This window comes from Zingiber officinale, chromosome 6B (genome assembly GCF_018446385.1).
Source record: "Zingiber officinale cultivar Zhangliang chromosome 6B, Zo_v1.1, whole genome shotgun sequence".
NCBI classification, from domain to species: Eukaryota; Viridiplantae; Streptophyta; class Magnoliopsida; order Zingiberales; family Zingiberaceae; genus Zingiber; species Zingiber officinale.
The window spans coordinates 103421235-103441233 of record NC_055996.1 but is presented as its reverse complement, the minus strand read 5'-3'; the positions used below and the strand labels follow the sequence as shown (position 1 = coordinate 103441233).

General features: G+C 36.6%; 2 protein-coding genes across 5 annotated transcripts; one reads left to right on the top strand and one right to left on the bottom strand.

Annotated features, from left to right (window-relative positions):
• Positions 1 to 3187: 3187 nt before the first annotated feature.
• Positions 3188 to 9185, top strand: LOC121988588 (2-oxoglutarate-Fe(II) type oxidoreductase hxnY-like). The gene is made up of 11 exons (XM_042542084.1): positions 3188 to 3386; positions 4166 to 4361; positions 5957 to 6055; positions 6208 to 6259; positions 6931 to 7052; positions 7140 to 7240; positions 7345 to 7403; positions 7618 to 7674; positions 8095 to 8140; positions 8390 to 8469; positions 8814 to 9185. The coding sequence occupies exons 1-11, from the start codon at positions 3270 to 3272 to the stop codon at positions 8899 to 8901; spliced, it is 1017 nt and encodes a 338-aa protein (XP_042398018.1). The 5' UTR covers positions 3188 to 3269; the 3' UTR covers positions 8902 to 9185.
• A 406-nt stretch (positions 9186 to 9591) lies between these two features.
• Positions 9592 to 19464, bottom strand: LOC121988586 (endoribonuclease YBEY, chloroplastic-like). 4 transcript variants are annotated; one of them, XM_042542081.1, is made up of 13 exons: positions 19062 to 19464; positions 17861 to 17960; positions 17709 to 17782; positions 17536 to 17631; positions 16652 to 16829; positions 16453 to 16533; positions 16256 to 16356; positions 15301 to 15393; positions 13464 to 13535; positions 12864 to 12983; positions 12733 to 12783; positions 11220 to 11405; positions 9592 to 10160 (listed from the first exon to the last, which is right to left on the bottom strand). In XM_042542081.1, exons 1-13 carry the CDS (start codon positions 19434 to 19436, stop codon positions 10068 to 10070), a joined length of 1620 nt encoding a protein of 539 aa, XP_042398015.1. In that variant the 5' UTR covers positions 19437 to 19464; the 3' UTR covers positions 9592 to 10067. The 4 variants fall into 4 exon arrangements, with proteins under 4 accessions (XP_042398015.1, XP_042398016.1, XP_042398014.1 ...); XM_042542082.1 differs by having other exon boundaries at positions 17709 to 17792; positions 19062 to 19078; XM_042542080.1 differs by having other exon boundaries at positions 17709 to 17960.
• Between the last annotated feature and the right edge of the window lie 535 nt (positions 19465 to 19999).

The following is a 19999-nucleotide window of genomic DNA, read 5'->3' as shown; positions in this document are numbered from 1 at the left end:
AAGACTTTGACTCTCCCGTGTCGTTGACCCCTTCCTATGTGGGCCCCCGATCCTTACCACCGGATCAATGGCAAAGGGAGAGAGTAGGACAAATTCAAATTAAAGTTAAGAGAGCTCTTAATAAGGGGGAGCTTGCTTACGTTCTTACTTGAACTCTTTACTTAAAAAGCTTGCTTATGTTTTTTGATACATTCGTTTACTTGTGCCTGTTTTACTTAACTTTGAATTTAAGTTGCCATAATCAAAAAGGGGGAGATTGTTGGTGCGGGAAGCATCCAACGATCGAACCAGTGTTTTGATAATGGCAAAGGATTCAAAGTTAAGGTTATGTTGTGATCTTACAGTTTGAATGAGCTTGTAGGAAAGTCCTAAGTGTACTTAGGCAAAAGTCATAACTGAGGTTAGGCAGGTAGAAAACCCTAGGGGTGATAACCCTAGGTCATAGGGGGTGGTAACCCTATGCGAAAAGTCTTGGTGGGTCGAGGGCTTCAGGCAAAAGTCCTAGGGGGTGGTAATCCTAGGTGGAAAGTCCTGGTGTCACGAACCAGGTGGAAGACTGGATGGGTCGGGGAGCGGGCGTCCAGCAGAAAGTCCGGAAGCATCGAGCACTGAGCAAAAGTCTAGTTGATCTGGAGGATCGCACTGATAACAGGTAACTCTCCTGAGAGGAGTAGGTGAGGACGCGTTCCCCGCAGAGGGAACAATAGGCGTCTGGTCGACCTAGGATTTCCGGTTGGAAATTCGAAGTCAGACCCGGACAGTCCAGAGACTGTCAAACACCTCTCTTATCATATTTATGTGTGCTAACCTTGTCTTGCAGGGTATATGTGTATATTGTGGACTAACACATTGTGCAAGGACAAAAGAGCACACTTCACCTCGGATGAACAGTGTCTGAGGCGCCTCTATGGAGCTTGGAGGCGCCTCGGGTGCAAGCTGAAGCCAGCTATGCAGAGGAGCTGGAGGCGCCTTCATGGGGACTAAAGGCGCCTTGGACCGCGGCTTGGAGGCGCCTTGGAGTGGCGTTGAAGGCGCCTTCAGGTGGATAACGAGCAGCGGTCAAAGCCTGATCGACATCGACTAAGTCAGGATAAAACCATGGGTTGGAGGCGCCTTGGAGCTTAATGGAGACGCCTTGAACACCCTTTATAAGGGGGTTTCGACCAGCAGTCTAATATATCTTCTACCAAGCGACCTTTGTGCTACAAGCTGCTAACAAGACGATCCCGAAGTGCTACAACGAGATCCAAACGACCCGAAGTTTCGAAATTGCTCATTCTTGTTGTCGGTATACTCTTTCTGTTTAATAGATTGTAATAATTTTGTAACCGTTATTCGAGCCTATAGGTGTTGCCCACAAAAAGCGATCAACGATCGCGGGCCTTGGAGTAGGAGTCGCCACAGGCTCCGAACCAAGTAAACAACTTGTGTTTGCATGTGTTGTATTTTCTTTTATTTTCCGCTGCGTATTTACTCGACACGTTTTAAATCGAACGAAATAACCACGAGCGCTATTAACCCCCCCCCCCCTCTCTCTTCTCGATCTAACAAATTACTGAGTTTTTTTCTTTTATTTCTGTTTGTTTACTTTATTACTATTACACTGTTTGAGTTGAAAGAATAGAGGAAGGTATACTTTTATTTTACAGGTAATTCACCCTTTTTTTTAGGTTCCACTGCACCAACAGAAGTTTTTAAAATATGATTTATCTGTGGGATGTTTTTTTATCCTTCCCAGTACAAACTTCAATAAAAGTACAACATGACAAATGGACGAGTTCTTTGCAAGGCAATCGGTCGCTGACCGATTAGGAGAACGCCTGTTCGAGAGCATAAAGTGCTTCAATGGTTATCAGGATTTTTTGAGGTAGCAGTGCAAACCACCAACTTCATCAAGTTCTACGTAAAGTCTTATCTTTTAGTAATATACTAATATCTCTTTCTGCATCAGAACATAACAAATTCTAGGATTGTTCCACAAAAACACGAGTAAAAAACGCTGCAAAAGATTTGTCATGTGATTTCTTCCGTCCATGTAACATCTACACAGTCTAAGAGTCGAAAGTGGCATGCCAGCATTAACAGATCGAGTGTTTGTCAATAACCTGTTCTGGTCTCATAAACTTTGTATCGGGATCATCAAGGAATGTTCTGTTTTCAGGCAGCTCCTCTGTTGGGTAACTTATGTAACGAAGGATTCCTTCATCTCCATCGATATAACATATGGAAGAACATAGTGGAGCAGTGTTAAGATAACCAGGGTCATAGAGCTAGAGACCGCCATCATTTTGCCAAAAGTGATCTATCAATCTTCCAAGTAAATACTCTGATCAAATATTTGAACCAATAGACTTTTCTTTTATGATACTAACCATAATATCTCACAAAAAATACTCATCTAAAATATAGTTTTACTAAAAAAGAGAAATAAAGATAAAAAATACTTGGTACTATCTCAACATATTTTCAAGGAGATAAATTTAAACAAAATCAAGAAACGGATTAATCGTGCACCTTCTTTAATTCTATGGTCTCTTCCCAGTCCTCTCATCAACCACTGCCAACAACCCAGGTTTATCAGCGGAGCTGCGTCCCCTTACGGGGGGATGGTCAATCTCCGCAGAGGTAGAACGGAGCCGTAGGACGAAAAGGGATCAAACTATTTAATATAATTTTGAGGTTTCGATGCTATATATTTGTTTAGTTTAATATATCTTTTAAAAAAAATCTCTTTATTTTTTTAAAAATTATACCAATAGACTACTAGACTACTATCTTAGTATAAATGAAAAGGCAAAATAAATATAGAATACATGATTTAGTTTTTTTTTAAAGTTAGATACACAATTTAAAGTGGGCCTTCCTAAGTTTTGTCATTTTTAATTTGTTTTATTAGACACAATCAGTGACTTTGACCATGGTTCATCATGATTTGGTCCATGTCTTTTTGAAAATGTATTTTTTAAAAAATAAAAATATAAAAATATATTTAATAAAAATATTTTTCAAATTTGGTGTCGATTATGAAATTAAAACTTGGAACTTTTTTTGAATCATTACCAAATTAAAGTCTTATTTCTGAAAAAGGAAATGTATTAAAAAAATTGAAATATTATTTTTTTCTATTTTTTAAACAAAAAAATGAAAAACAATTATTTTTAGTTTTTCTTCGAAATTAGAAGGAGCATAAACTGAAGGAGCATAAGCCCTTTGATCCTCATAGAAAGCGTCGACGCAAGCGCCGAGAGAGTTCAGAAATCTCGCGAAGGATGGCGAAAAGATCGCCGGAGGCGGCCACCGATACCTCGGCGGCGAAGATCACTTCCCTCAATCGCATCAGTCTCTCGGAGCCCGACATCGACAAATCCGTTTCGCTTCTCAAGCAGGTACCTCTCGGGATCCCTTCCCTTTTCCCCTCGTAGCTTCGTTCGTCGTCGGTCTTTCCGTTTGATGCGCTGGTTTAACTGATCATACGGTTCTAGATCCGGAATCTAGTTTCCCTCGATCCGGAATCGATTCACTGCTCCATAGTTTAGGATTTTTGATATTGAGTGTTTGTTCTTTTTTTATCCTTTGAATATTATTTTTCTGAAGAATTGCTATGAGTCTTGTCGAATTATGTTTTTCTAATCGTTTTGTGAAGTATGATGAGGGAACTCTTACGGGAGCCCACAAAAGTGGCAAAATTAAACTGGGTATCATTTCCAACGTAGGATACGCTCAGGTGAAGATACCATCGTTTGTGTTGGATGGTCAAACTTTTATCCCAAAAATAGGACGTCTAACAGTTTCTCTATTAATTGTTAAGGTGGAACTATCTTTTATAGGATCTTTGGAAATTTCAAGTAAATTTACAATGCCACCGAGTTAGGTAGGACCTCAATTCTTTTAAATGGGGAACTTGATTCACCCTTACAATGAATTTTTATTAGAAGAATTTCTGATTGCCATAATTCGGATAGTGATCAAATTTTTTTTAGTTTTTATTTGCAGCAATGTCTGACAATTTGTTTGCGGATACACTCAACCATATTATTGTTATTTTATTACTGTTATTATTATTGTTTTCAGTGAGAGACATATAATATAAACAACATGGTCTCCTTTTGTTTTCTATTACTTTCTCCTTTTTAATTAAACTTCCATTTTGTGAACTGGTTGTCAGGCATGCCTAGATTCCGGATTCTTTTATGTGGTAGATCATGGAATTGACAAAAAGCTTATGGAAGAAGTTTTTGCTCAGAGTAAATTTTTTTTTGATCTACCTTTAGATGAGAAAATGAAACTGCTGCGAAACAAAAAGAGTCGAGGCTATACACCTACTCTAGATGAGACCTTGGATCCAGACAATCAAATAAGTGGTTGGTATTTAACTCACTGATTGTTTTATTGTTCTTCATCTTTTGCTGTCTCTATTATTTTGCAGCTTGCTTGCATATTTATTGAGAAAGTTAACATTGCCTAGCCCTGGTTTTGATTATAATGACACTTGAGCAACTGGACTTGTGATGTCTAGTTGTGTATTTCTTTGTCAATTTCCGACCAGTTGACTGTTCTGAGCTTTTAATTATGTTCTCCATTCCATTTATTTTAGTCGTGTAAGATTGGCAAGCATCTTGTATGATTTCAATAGTTTCATGAAGTGATTGTTTCAATGGCTAGAATAAATAATTTGATGCCAGGGGCAAAACTGAAGGGGAGCCTTGGCGCAATGGTAAAGTTGTTACCATATGATCAAAAGGTCATAGGTTCGAATCTTGGAAACAGTCTCTTGCAAAAAGTAGGGTAAGACTGCGTACAATGAATCCTTCCCCGGGACCCCGCATGGCGGGAGCTTCGTACATCGGGCTGCCTCATGCCAGGGGCAAAACTCTAATAAGTTATTTGGTTGTTGGAGATAACATGCTCAGCTACCGTAATGTGCATTTTCAACTTGTTAGAGCTAGCATTGTATATCTCATCTAATGCCGGTAGAATAAACATATTTATGGAGTAAACATGTACATCCTTGATTGTGAATTCAAATGTATGATTATCTCATAGAGAGATCAGAAAAAAATCCTGAATAGCAACTGCTGTGATCCTGTGACTAACGTAAGAAATTTTCTAGAAGCTTAATAGTTGCCGGAGATATATAGGAGTTACTTCTAGTAGCTAATATAATATTGGTTGATTCTATCTTCCATTGAAATACCATAAAGACCTCATGTTAAACTATAAGAGATCTACTCTACAAATCCTTTTCATCTATGTCATGGCAGCTACCTTTCTTCGTCAATCTCCTACAGTAGAAATATTACATGCTCATTATGACTAGTTCTTTTTCTTCTTCTAAATTGAATTAATTTTTCTTGCAATTAGTTATTACCAGTAAAAAAAAAAAATCTGTTTTGGAACATTGAAGCATGTAAACGACCATTTGATATCTCATATTTCTGAAGGCATTAGAATTGCAAAATTATTTAGTTAGGAAGTTGAAGTGGATGAGGCTCTTGCGAATATGAGATTCACAAATCTACTTTAAAGTTGCTCATATACATGGATTAAAATCTTGCTAATTGTTGACCAATACAAGCAAGACAAACCATTGTTTTTCTGGAATCTAAATCAGCATAGGTGGAATATATGTGTATCACTTGGCTTCCTTTGAATCGCTCTACCAAGTGATACAAGAACTAGTCTCAGCTTGTAATAGACTATGAAAATCAGGAAAGTGAATGAGCAACCTCCAATATTGGTATCGTCTTCATGGTTAAGTGTTTGAAAAGGTCCACACCTAAGTGATTTGGTATCGACGGTTGGATTGGGCTTTCAGGAGCCTAACAACAAATGATCAAATTTGTATGGCTATAACTGTCTTGATGATCTGAAAACTGTTTTGCGTCAGGAAATTGTAATTTCTGTAAGTGTCTCTTTTTCATCTTCAGGCAACACTTAATATGCACCTTTTTTTCAGGTGATTATAAAGAAGGATATTATATTGGTGTTGAAGTATCTGAAGATGACCCACAAGCAGAAAAACCATTTTATGGACCTAATTTGTGGCCGCCTGCAGGTAAATTTTCGAGCACTTTTATCTCTTGCCTTTTAGCCAGTTCATGGAAGTGTATATTGTTTCTTTGTTCAAATTCTCTTTAGTGCTTAAAGTTTTAATGGGAACCGCATTAGTAGTTTAGCATTCTGATTTTTTTGCTTTTCCTTCTGAAGATTTATTACCTGGATGGAGAGAAACAATGGAGATCTATCATAAGGAGGCACTGTGAGTACTTTATCTGCAATTCAACATACTGATAATATCATATTTCTCTGATCTTAATACAACCTTTTATTGAATATCTTTTAATTAAGGAGTTGTGATAAAGCAACTATGTATAAACTTAGCTGTTTGAATGTGTTTCATCTCTGCTTGCCTCTAAAAGTCCACTGGAGGAAAGCAATAAATTCCATATGAGTCTGGTTCATTAGCTTTCTAACTGGTTATTGGTTTGCATTTGATCCAATCAGCTGATGTGTGCTTAGTACTGATGTTGTCTCATAAGTTTTTAAACCTTGGTACCTGATTTCATTGCATGGATTTCGAATTTCAGGTCGATGTATGGATTTAGCCTTTAGTTTCACAACTACATTCTATAACCAGAGAATTTTAGCTGGAAGCTCATGTTTACTTTTTAAAAGGCTAAAACCTATAGCTTGATTTCAATGATGTTACTATCTTACCCTTTTGTCATGTGAAATTGCTATGGAAACTGATAGAATTGTGCTTCCATTCAAAGATTTCATTGCATTTATTTATCATTCTGTAGATCAATTGTCTATAACTTTTGCTGCTATGTAGCTAGACTTGGTAATGATTCTTCACATTTGAACACTGGAGTCTTAGTTGTGCAAGTAGAATCTCAGACTTTATCTAATCTATTTGTTCACTGTCAGGAGGGTTGCACAAGCAGTTGCTAGAATCATAGCTCGAGCACTTGACTTAGATGCCGATTTCTTTGATAGTCCAGTAATGCTTGGGGAACCTATCGCAACTTTGCGGCTTCTACACTATGAAGGTGCAAAACAAGCTATAGGTCATGTCTTAAGAGTCTTATGTTGTAAAGTTCATAATGCAAAGATACCATTATGATTTCTATTATCAGGCAAAATTACAAATCCTGAAAAAGGAATATTTGGAGCTGGAGCACATTCTGATTATGGATTACTTACTCTATTGGCGACGGATGATGTAATCGGGCTACAGGTAAATTCTGAGTACGACACTGTTAATCGATATGGGAGTACAATCTTCTCATGAATCATTTGTTTAATTTATTTGATTGAAGTAGGTGTATTTTGTTGGCACAGATATGCAAGGATAAAGATGCAAGACCTCAAGTGTGGGAATATGTGGAACCACTCAGTGGGTTAGTCTTTTAAGTTTTAACATTCTGTTTTTTATACATTCCTTAGTGATACAGAAATGTTTCTGACCAACTCAGTCAAACTCATATCAATATCAGCTCAGCTATTGATTAATGTGTGTATTTTCTTTTGGATAACGTAAAAAGTTTGGTTAACATTTTGTTCGCTCCTTTAAAACTTACCTATATCTTATGTTTTATTCTTGGTTTGCACCAGGGCTTTCATAGTCAATCTAGGTGACATGCTGGAGCGCTGGAGTAATGGCATTTTCAGGTAATAAATATTCACATGAAGATTGATAACTATATATATATATATATATATATAATGGCCATTTAGTTAATTATTTAATCTGTGACGGCGGCAAATATTCATTTAGTTTTTTTCAAGTTGATCAGATTCACCCAGTTTATATGGGCTAACATATGAAAATTTTCTTCATTCAAACACTAACGAAAGCCTGAAATCAATAAAACATCACAAGGAATGATATAATAGCAGTAATTGTTTACATTAAAAACATGATTATTAAGTTTTAACTCATTCTCTAATTCACAAGGCAAGTGATATGTTTGCAGAAATTGCTAAGTTCCCTTATTTCTTTAAGCACCAATTCCCATTTTCGCATTTGAAGAACCTGGATAGCCATCTGCTTGCCAGTGAATATTGACATTCTTTCCTTTGGATGTGTAGGTCAACGTTGCACCGAGTAATCCTGGATGGAAGGGAGCGCTATTCGGTATAATTTGATGTCTTTTCTGTTAATATTAGAACTACTTTTTTTTTTTTGTTTCAGATCACCTTCTTGAGTTCATCATATAATATTCTTTCTATCTGTTTTTGAATGACCCTACTACAGAAATGGAACACCTATCCTTGAATTAACTACAGATCAATGAACTATTGCATAAACATAGATTCCTGATAATAATTTCTATATTTTTCTCATTCTGTCCGTTCTTTTGTTGTATTGTATCTACTGTAACAGATTGCTTACTTTGTGGAGCCAAGCCACGAGTGTCTTGTGGAATGCTTGACGACGTGCAAATCTGAAACAAACCCGCCCAAGTAAGTTCTACACTAGTTTTACAAGTTGCCAGCGGTTTGAGAACTGGTTAGCCCAAAAGATCGTGGATTTTAAATCTACCACAGTTGTGTTTCAACTGGCAAAAGGTGATAAATTTTAAGGGTCCAGTTGAATCCATTTCACAGTTCGAGCCATTTGAACAGCCAATTGTGTGATCGAACCATGGATCTGTTTTTGGCAGAAACCCACAACCTTTGCTATAAATCACTATCTGATGGTGAAATGTGGAAGTTCAATTGGCATCTCGACTAAATTATAACCTGTTCTTTCGCCGACGATGAAATATATTCATTGATTTCTTATTTGCAATCGTTTTCTGGTTCAGGTTCCCTGCAGTGACATGTTCGGCGTACCTTCTCCAAAGATACAAAGATACGCATGCCGACCTCAACTCCTATAACCGTCCGTCTTAAAGACTTTGAACAAGTAGAAGTATTTATTTGCTGCTCTGCTAATGGTCGGCTCGTCGCTGACATGTACGATGACATCAATGTTGTAATAGTATATATTAGTATATATATGGGAATTTGGTGAAGAACCAGGCCTTGTTAACGCTGCTGCCAAAGGCAAATCAAGTATACGTGTTTATTGTAAGAGAAAGGTGTACATCGTTAAGCTCGAGGACAATTTTTTAGTTTTTTAAATGATAATAATGTAAAGAGTTTTCTTGGATTTATATATAGTTGGATTAAGCAAATAGGGTTCTATTATTCCGTTTAAATTGATTTTAACTTTTTGATGTAATTGAAAAAAATCAAAATGTTCTTTCACGGAGTAATATTTGAACTTGTAATTAAATTTGTTTGAATAATTCAAGAATCAAGATACCACAGAATTAATTGAAGATTTACAATTTGATAAAATTAAATCTCAAATTATTTTTAGTAAAACTTTTATACGAAAATCAAGTTTATAAAATGTATGAACGCAAGTTCAATGTGAATTGGATCAAATTGCAAATGATCTGATTTTAATTTCATCTGCAAGTTAAATTGATTTGATTAATAACAAATACTTGTTCAGGCTAGTTTGAAGTTCAAACTTTCCAACAGATATACCCAGTTGGCTAAAGGATAATAGCTTTGCTATAATAAGATAAAGGGTCAATTCTCAACGAGCACATATCCTCAGAAAAAAAACGGTCCGCTACAACACAAGGAATTTGTCCACATGATACAATGTTCAAGTACAAACATACAGAAAGCAGTAATATGGCAAACAAATCAGTTCTACATAGATCTTAGGTTCAGCTATCATCACATTACTTGCCCTATTCAGCTGTTCGAAAGCAAATCTTCATCGAGCACATTCGAAGCATTACTCATGTCTCTGAGTGACACTCAAGTAGATCTTTTTCTCAACAATAGAAACTACATGATTGCGGTTTCATTAGTTGAACTAAGATATCTTAGATCCACATATCCCCGCATTACCAATCCTATACGCTGGCTCCATCTAACCAAACCTTGTCTTCATTGGATGCATTCAAAGAATTACTCACTTCCATTTAATAGAGGATAGCCAGACTTCTTTGTCGCGCCAAGAACATACATATGTATCACCAGTAATCGTCAGTGTTCTAGCTTTCATCTGGCATTACCATGTTCGATGACGACGCTGATGCATTCTGCATCATCATCATCTTATTTTCATTGTCAAAATGTGGCATAATCTGTTGAAAGATCATTTTAATCATGTAAAAATCCTAAAAGTGAAATGGGCAACTAAAGGCATATTGATTTTTACAAAACACAAGCAGTATTGTTAATGCAACAAGAAAAGTTAGGATTTATCTGATGAAAAACGTTAGAAGTTTGTTAAACAGTATGCTGCATCTCTGTCTCATTTTTCATCGTCAAAATGCAATGTAATGGTTCAAAGATCATTTTAATCATGAAAAGGTCAACAAAGCGATAACATGGACTCGAATAATCATTTAATGGGCAACTAATGAGACTGAATTTTATGAAACCAAAGCAATTTTCATTGACATAGTCAAAACAATAAGATTGATTTGAATATTATTGTCGACATGATCTTAAATACAACTTGATGAAGGATACAGTCCATATTTGCTGACCCCATATAGTTAGGACTTAAACAACAAGATGCTGATTGCAGTAACAAAGATGACTAAAGCAGCAAGCAATTTTGTTAATCACAGTTCTAAAACCTAACGGAACCACCTGTCAGACTGGGGAAAAAAGAATCAGACTTGATACTTGTCCAGCTTGGGTTAGTTTTTGTCAAGTCGGACTGGCAAAAAAATTAGATCAATTTTTTAATAACTTAGAATATGTCCATTCACAGTCCTACATAATTAAAGTTTGAGGTAGGAAAATAATTATTTTTTATATTTTAATCTATCTAAATGATAATGCATCACAAGAATCTTACAAGCTTTTATATTGATACTTATTCCTCATCATTTGCCATAATTAATTTTTTCCATTGGTCTATGTGTAATTTTGATGTTTCATAATTAATTTAAAGTAAAATTTTATTTTAAATGGATGTGATAGATATGCAACTAAACCAAATGATTTGGGTCGGTCTAACCAATTAACTTGTCCGAGTTGATGCCCGGGAAATATTTGCAATTCAAGTGATTGAACCACCAGTTCAACTATGGAACAAACTGATGACCTGGAACTCTGCAAGTTTCATGTTCAATTTTTATAACTACTGTTAAACAATTTGAATGTCTTCCATGCTTGCAACTATTACATACCTCATCTGTAGCAATTCCAAGGTGATCCAGTAGCATCTTTACGCCGCTATCTTTTGAAACTCCAGATGGAATAATTTCAAGCATACATGTCTGCGGCTGAACAACATCTGCAAGCCCTCTTGTTGCTTCTGTCCAATATGGTCTTAGAGCGGAAATCTCTTCAGCAGTTCCAAGGAAAACCAATTTCTGCACATCCAAAATTATTGTGAAGATTTAAATAGTTTATCAGTGCATACTTGCTGAAATAATTTAAGGTGGAGAAAGGAATTGAAATAAAAAAAGGAAAAATAACACATTACAAATTAAAAGCAAGAAGAAAAAGTTGTCCCTTAATGTTGTCTACATAAACATAATAGCTTCAATAGTGTATTGCATATACAAATGACTGACATCATAGAAACTTGGGTTGTGGGATCACGGACTTGCTTAAATGCATGGTCTGTGTATTTCACTCAAAATAAAAGTATGTTTGAGTGAAAGTCTGTCATTCCCACACATTATTTGAGATAGACTTCCCATTTCCCATACCAACCTTCAGGGTCACCAACTTTGTTTCAGCCTACACGCTGAGCATAGCTCCATCCCTCTAGTACCTTTAGTGAACCTGATTATCGTCTCCTCATGCCTGCATCCCCTCATGGAACCCAGTGTTGTCCTTTCCTCTCTATAAACATCACAACCTCCCTTTGCATCCTTTGATGCCCTGCCGCAAACCCAACATTTTCCCTCCAATCCCCTCCATGAACCTCACTTGCCAAGCTTTAAAATTTCAAGTGATGCTAGAGATTCCGTCTTTGAGTTGACGATGCTAATTTGGTATTTTGTCAACGTTCCAATGTATGTTGTCATTGGCAAATTAGAGGCGGATTGAGGAAGAAGATGAAGAAAAAAAGGAAGAAGATAAGACAACTATATATATTTAAGTTCAGATTTTATGCTCCATCTACAATGATTTGACATTATTTTATATAGACAAAACTTATAAAAGGCATTATCTTAGTGTAAGTTTATATTGTAGTATGCCAAGAGATCTTAAGTGTTGGCATGACTAGATATCTATCGACATGATTGACACAAAGACACGAGGCATTGTGTGTTGAATAGTATTGAGTTTTGGTAATTTATTAAAGCCATAAATTTTGAATGTGCCATCTAGCATGGTATGAAATTTCAAATCATGAACCTCTCTGTCATCCCCATCAGAAGAAAAGGAAACAAAGGAGAAGGCCAATTGAGCAGACTAAGAGACAACACACTAGACAAGGTGAGAAGTTGGCATGATGACAAGGAGATGATGCTGGTAGTAAAGATGAAACCCACCTCACAATTGACACAAGATCATGTAACACCAAACATGGAAGATAAAAACAAAAAACATAAACATGGAAAAATATTTCCCTTGTAAAATTTCCTTGAAAAATATTCCATATAAGTTGTTTTCCACAAAACAAACAAAGTGTGCTTGTTTTTTTTTTTTTGCTTTATTTTATACTAATCATAGCATGTCACACACCTGTAGATCGGACCTTGCTAAAAGGCGCTCAATGGAAGGAATAACCACAACCTGGCAATGAATTCTCTACATCAAGTTTATTGCATTTAGCAAATCAAGAAAAAACAATAATATACATTTAATGACTATACCTTTGGCTCATGATGCAGGGTATGCTGTGAATCAACCAAAGGATGATCAAATAAAGTTAAACACTGATCCTGGCAAAATGCAACCAGAGGAAGTCCGTGTTGCAAAGAGTACTGAAAAGCCTGCAGTTGAATAGAAAAAGTCAAACAGAATGCAAAATTACATATGCACAAACAAGCAATGCCAATGAGTACCAGATCTAGGGCCTACCCTAATTAGTTCATTTGGCATAGTACCATATATTGGGATCTTCATAATTTGTTGGAGTGGATAAGTTGGCTACAGGTATATGTGCGAAGAAACACTTCTCATCATATAATGAAAAAGATAGTAGGCTACTTGCAAGGAAGAAAAACGGAAGCAGTTGACAGAAGTAGCAAGAAATCCAACCAGTGAGGCAGCCTAAACTAAGAGAGAGATAGAGTATGAAAAAGGATTTAGTAGACTGCTGAAACAAAGAGAAAGAGCATAAGACTGCTATTGGATGCTTAGAAACTATGTCGAAGTGTCTGAAGATAACCAATCATAGAAATATCATGACACACCTTACGTAATTCATCAAAACAAGACATATAGTATGATAGTTGATGTGGGACTATTACCTCTCTGCAAAGATTCTTATCTAGATTTGCTCTGAAAATCTCTTTACCTTGTCTCCCATATACAAGTGATCCCTAAAATTCAGGAAAAGTAGGAAATGAAAGCAAAGGTTCTCAGCTTGGCCTTTGAAGCAAATGTGCAATTATGTGATAAAATAAAAGTATAATGTATGATTTTAGTGAAAGAAAAAGAGCTAAAAAAATTGAAACAACAACTACATTTAGATAATATCATTGCAGTAGAATGTACCAAATGTCACATTCAGCCCTGAAATTGAAACCAAACCAGCCCAGAAGTGACAAACTGGCAACTAAAATTGTTTGATGTGATTAGCTCCATTATTAGAAATTTCTAAAATATTTAGAATTCAGATTATTCATAGTGCTTTAATAGAAAATGCTAATCAGAATGACTCAAAAACCCCTTCAAAGTTCAAAGCATGATGCAAGCTCTGCCAACATTTTTAAGGCCATCTCACCAATTTAGTATGGCTCAGAAACTAGATCAGCTCCCAGAAAGACTGACCTTCAGATGTGGAGTTGGATACAGATTTGACAGAGTATACCTAATTTATTCAAGGGCCGACCTTGAAAAGGTTGGGGCTAACATGGCTTGACGTTAAATTTGATCCCTTTTCTGATCAAGATTGCTGGAATACAAGCATTCACACTCCCTTCTCTCAGCACAAAATTCCTTGCAATTAATCTTAGCAATCATGACTTTGTAAATGCCTAGACTGTCTACAGCTGCATTAAATCTGAATGGGTCCAGCAAGGTTTAGAGTATTATTTTTGGTGCTGATTTGATCTCTGATCAGAGCAGTATAATATTGGTGTCAATCTGTATCTTGGCACAGGACAACTGCACTGGTATAATTCATGACCAAGTGAGATGATTGGTGCATTCATTGGACCGGATAAGAGATCTCAAATAGATTGTGACACCAGTGACACACCGCCTGAACCGGCAAAAATTGTGCTCAGGACTGCACATTAATTAATGGGTCATATCAAGCCTAACCTGGCACCTTAATGAACCTGTAACAGGCCTCAAGAATTAGGCCCACAGGCCCAAGCAGAAAGGGAGCATAATTGACTGTGCTGAGCTAGACATGAACAATGGAGGTATATTTCACCTACAGCAACCAAGTTTTGATTTGGTTGTCACTCAAATGGTAGGTATCCCTTGTATCTAGCATATCTACTGAAATGTTAATCCTTAGCCCCCCAGCCTTTGTTAATCCATGCTCAATGAAGGTAACTTGAACTTAACTGAAGATTCATTTGAGCCTCTTGTGACTGACATAGATGCAACAGTCTCCAGTCTTTCTGGACCTTGGCAGGAATTGTCAGACGATGCTTTAAGCTTACAATTCTCAGCCACTTGTTACAAAATGCAACTGTATGTTGGCTGCAGCATTTAGCAGCTATACCAAGCCTCTTTAAGATACTAGAGTAGCCGTGACAAAATGGTCAGTCAGAACATTCCCATTGTTGGGCCAACAAAATTTGTATTGATTAGGCAATGCAACACAATGGTCTTACTCCTCTTGCCATAACTAGTATTGGCCAATCAAGAGATCAACCTGAGGCAAAACAAGAGAACACAGCACACAAAATCAACCATTATCCTTATCATAGTGCACCAAGAAATGGTCTAACAATTTCCAACTGAATCTCATGTTTTGTTGTTTAAGATGCATGAACCTACAGAATTAACCATAAAGTTTGTCTGTATAGATTCATGTTCATATCTTCAGTTAGAGATCTACTGGGACTTCAAATTTTTTTATACTAGCATATCCCATTCATTAGAAGAACAATTTCTCAGAAAAAAGACCTGTAGGAAAACACCAGCTGATGTTTCAGATATGATGCAAGCTTTCCCTTTCAAATTGATTGTTCTTGAAACTCTTATAACTGCTGACCTGGTCTGCAAAAGAATGTAAAGGGCAACCACTATAATTCTTCAAAATGAATAAAACAAAGTAACAAATAACAATAGCAGTTAGCGAGATGAGGATGACACATTTTGGGACACTCCGGCTGCATGGCTGCACCCAAACATAAATAGCAAATACAAATAAAAAAAGAACTTATCTTGGATTTGATACCAAAGACACAGACTTGAACCCTAATGCTAATCATGGCTGCAACGCTGTACCAGACATTAATTACAGATACAAATAACAAACAACTTGATCGTCATTAGGGGTGAGCAAAATTTCTATTAAACCGAACAAATTGACCGAACCAATCAAAATTAAAAATTCAGTTCGTTTATTTCAGAATTTCAGTTTTTTTAATTAAAAAATTGATTTATTCAGTTAATTCAGTTCGGGTTCGATTTTAAAATTTCTTATTTGGTTAAATTGAAATAAAAAACGTGCCAACAAGAAATTCGGTTTAAGCACTATTGTGATTTATGATAAATTTTTAGCTATAATTAGAAAAAATCAGTTAATTTAACTTTCGACCGAATTAACCGATATGGTTTGTTCGGTTTTTATTGAAAATTTTGGTTGGTCTGGTTAGTTTGAAAAAATTCGGTTTGTTCAGTTTCGATTAATTCGGTTCAATTTTAACCAAATACTCAGCCTTAATTGCCACGGCAAGACTCAGGTCTTCAAAATCCATGGTCGCACTAGAGTTATTACAACAAATAGTCCCAATAGTCCAATACTATTTTTTCTTTTTTGACAAAGATAAATATACAATAGCAAATGAAACTAAGCTTCAAAACTGCAGAACTTCATTACTTGCTTTTGATATGAAGCTCCAGTTCAGAAACTAACCTTTCTAGTAATAACGGCTATATTTACTCCTTCAGAGAGAGCAACTTCCAGAGCTTTTGTCATCAACGTATCTTCTTGACTTTTGCCATCAAAAAAAATATCTATCATCAGAAAAATTTGTTAAAATTAATGAAAGCAACAACACATTGAAGCTGGAATGATGGAAAAGATAAAGACCTACTGAGCCATCTCCTTACCATCAACATCACAGAAAATGTAACTCAATTTTGCTTCACAAAATCCTGATTGGCTCTCTGTCTTCATATTTTTGGCATGTCCTGCAAAAATCTATACTTGATTTGATATAATAGTATATGTATAGAATTTTATCAAAAGAGTGAATTTAGATCCTAGTCTCCTAATAAACATGTAGTTTGTGCAACATGGACTACAGACCATCTGAGCTGTTTATTGGGCAACTTTCTTGTATTCCAGAATCATGTGCACACTTAATTAAACCTTTTCCTTTCCACCCAAGATTTCTGAGGATAAAGTCCTCTTCCTTTTCCATTTCAGCTTCAGCCTGAAGGCCCAGTTCATGATCAAAGCCTAATAGATGGAGCAAACCATGAACCTGTCCAAAGAGTGAAACTATCACAACAAACACAAGTAAAATTACTTTTATCTAGCAGAAATATTATCATGTAATAGGCACATGATCAAGAATTAAAAAATGCATGTTTTTGAGCTTAACACATTAGCACTAGAGCCTACAGGACAAATAAATGAGTCCGTTTACTACTATTTTGAATTTAAAAAAAATCCTACTCATACTCAATGTTCATCCTCCACTGCCAGTTCTTCTTGTGAATAGGGAAACCAGTTCTTATTGTGAATAAGTTCCTTTGGAGAATAAATATACACGTATGCATGTCTGGACTCTGGATAGTTCAATGCATTCCTGACTTCATGTAATCATGTCTAACACCTTATGAAGTTTCAACATGTCACCTAGTAAAGTGATTTCACTTCAAAAGTATAAAATACCTAAAGAATAAGTAAAAGGAAACCTATGTCAAATGGTCTAATTCATTGAACATTTGTCTTAGTTTAACGTTGGTTGGCAACCTAACGCAACCCTTCTCATTTATTAGGCCTTGGGACCAGCCATGACAGGGTAATTCGTCATGGGCGGAGTTTCTCTTAAGGAATTATGTTTAGGGAATTAAAATCAAAAAGTGATAGTGAGTAGCAAAACAAGCCAACAACTTAGAATACAACATATCTACTATGAACGGAAAATGAACCCAGAAGTGACGGGAAGTAATTAGCTATTTAACCATGAGAACTCGGATTTCATCGATAAGTGTATGGCTTCTTTCCTTTGCTTGCTTGGTAGCTGTTTCCAGGGATATAACTACATCACCCAATGAAAGCTACAAAATGAGAGAAATCTAATTAAACAAACAAAAAGATAACATGGCCAGCAAGAAAGAGGTCAACAGTATCTTACAATTGGAAGGTCTAGCTCAGGAATATGTTGGGACATAGACAGAACATCAGTAGGCTGATCCACATCCCGCCATTCTTTATTTAGCTTTTGAATAAAATTATCATCACAAAGCAACACAGAGAGCTCAACTTTATCATACTTGTAAATGTCACCTATAGAAGTATCTCTTGTCTTATAATCCGAAGCTTTTAGATTATCAAATGCAACCTTCAGTACAATTGGAACATCAGACTGAAGTTTCTCAGCAATGCTCTGTGCCCCAAAAGTAAAAATATAGGTAAATCAAATGTATGTAAATTGTTAGCTAGTAGCTGCATGAGGCACTGAGAGATTATCCAAACATAATCAACGAGGGAAAAAACAATTTTGCAAAGTAAAATCAAATTCAAAGCTTAGATAAGAATAACTCAATTTATATAAATTCAAAACATCTATTGTTTCTCTCATTTCATTCAAGTCCATGAGTGAAAAGTCAAAGTAAATGGATTCTTTGCCTTTGGGGTGTAGAGTAATTTAGGGAATCCTTTCCTAGTTGGGAAACGGGGAAGTAACTATCTCAAATTTCAGAAACGAGAGCATGCCCCCTTCCTGAATCCCTTCCCCAGCCATAAACCACTCAGCTGCAAAAAGCAACAAGAAGGTTGGTGACAGACAGCTTGGAACTGCTTGAAGCAGACTACTGACACTTTTCGTTTGTCTCAAAGACCAGGAATGGAAAAATGGTCATGATAATTGTTTAAATAAGGACTAGTTATGATTTTAGTTTAAAAAAAAAGGGCAGCCCGATGCACGAAGCTCCCGCTATACGAGGTCCCGGGGAAGGATCCATTGTACGCAGCCTGCTTTTGCAAAAGGCTGTTTCCAGGATTCGAACTCATGACCTTTTGGTCACAAAGCAACAATTTTACCGTTGCACCAAGGCTCCCCTTCCCCGGAACAAATTCTTTTATGGTTCCCCTGCTTATGATTTTAGTTTATGAATACAAAATATTGGTATTAGGTATGGAAAAGGTTCCATTATGAACAAATTCTTTTTCTGGAGTAAATAGTTATCAAATAAAAAGTGACATCATAATCTTCATTGCTGCTGTCCATGATATTTATGGTTATACCACATTATAATCATAGATTTTTTTATCAAACATTCTGATCATAAAAACTTTTTTCCCTCCACAATGTTACCAAAGACATTTTCTATTATAGCTTCTTCCTCATCAAAATTTTTCAATTGATCTTTTTCACAGTAAAACCCCCTACCAGCCTAAGTCAAAGTAAGTCCTAAATTATGCTCGTGATTAGGCAAAAAAAAAAAAAAAATACAAAAAACACAAACTATGCACGAAAAGAAGATACCAAAGTTTGAGGATCGTCCGGCAAGCCTTCTTCGATGCAGATCGTGACATCGAGCTCGAGTGGCTTCTTCTCCTTCTTCTTGTTCAGCTTCCCGCGTCTTACCTTCCGAAATCCACGAGCGGAGACGGAATAAATACTACATGTCGGCAAGGGCGACAGGGATCGGAAACTCCTGGAAAGGGATCCAAGCCAAATGTCGCACGGATTAGAGAAGGGTCGGAGAAACACCGAAGTTGGATGCGGAGAGACAATGAGCAGAGGGCCTCCGGGATACGGGATCGGTCGCCGTGAGAGAGCAACGGCGCCGACGAGAGAAAGGCGAGGAGTGGCACGCCCGGAAGCGACTGGCAAAGCCCTCGCGACGAGACTCGCCATGGCTGGCTAAGAAATGAACAGCTAGTAAGCTGATCAAATCCACTCCATCTCTATATATAGACTGTTGGGTCAAATTCGGGTGTGACGGGAGTACTGAACGATTTCACCTTTTTCACATAGACTGTTGGGTCAAACGGATTGTGCAGCTTCGATCCGGTTCGGCCCAGCACGACTTAATTTGTGCTGAACCAATTGACTAGCTTAGGAGGTTGTGAGTAGCCAGCGACCAATCCTAAACGGTGATTAATATAGAGGATAGAGCTGTTAGACCAGTGTGTCCGTGTCGGGACGGATGAGCCCTCTAAAATCATCATTCGACGAGGTAAGACGCGCTGGTCCGTTGGGCTAAGAAATTCACAGTCTAGTCCAACCCAAGTGAATTGTCAATTAGATGGTCTAAATAAATATTCATACCAACAGCAAAGCAAATATTATAATGGCACAACCACATATAATAATTATTGTATTTTAATTATTATAACATTATAGTAATTATTGTATCGTAATTACTATAATATTATAGTAGTTGTTGTATAATAGTTACTATAATATTATATATAGTA

Excerpts from the sequence above, each read along its gene's own strand:
- LOC121988588 (XM_042542084.1), top strand. The coding sequence starts at position 3,270 with ATGGCGAAAAGATCGCCGGAGGCGGCCACCGATACCTCGGCGGCGAAG. Across the intron at positions 3,387-4,165 it reads CCGTTTCGCTTCTCAAGCAG|GCATGCCTAGATTCCGGATT; the intron begins GTACCTCTCGGG and ends ACTGGTTGTCAG. Across the intron at positions 6,056-6,207 it reads TAATTTGTGGCCGCCTGCAG|ATTTATTACCTGGATGGAGA; the intron begins GTAAATTTTCGA and ends TTCCTTCTGAAG.
- LOC121988586 (XM_042542080.1), bottom strand. The coding sequence starts at position 19,436 with ATGGCGAGTCTCGTCGCGAGGGCTTTGCCAGTCGCTTCCGGGCGTGCC. Across the intron at positions 16,830-17,535 it reads ATGAAATCCGAGTTCTCATG|GTTCATGGTTTGCTCCATCT; the intron begins GTTAAATAGCTA and ends CTCTTTGGACAG. Across the intron at positions 16,357-16,452 it reads CATTTTCTGTGATGTTGATG|ATATTTTTTTTGATGGCAAA; the intron begins GTAAGGAGATGG and ends TTCTGATGATAG.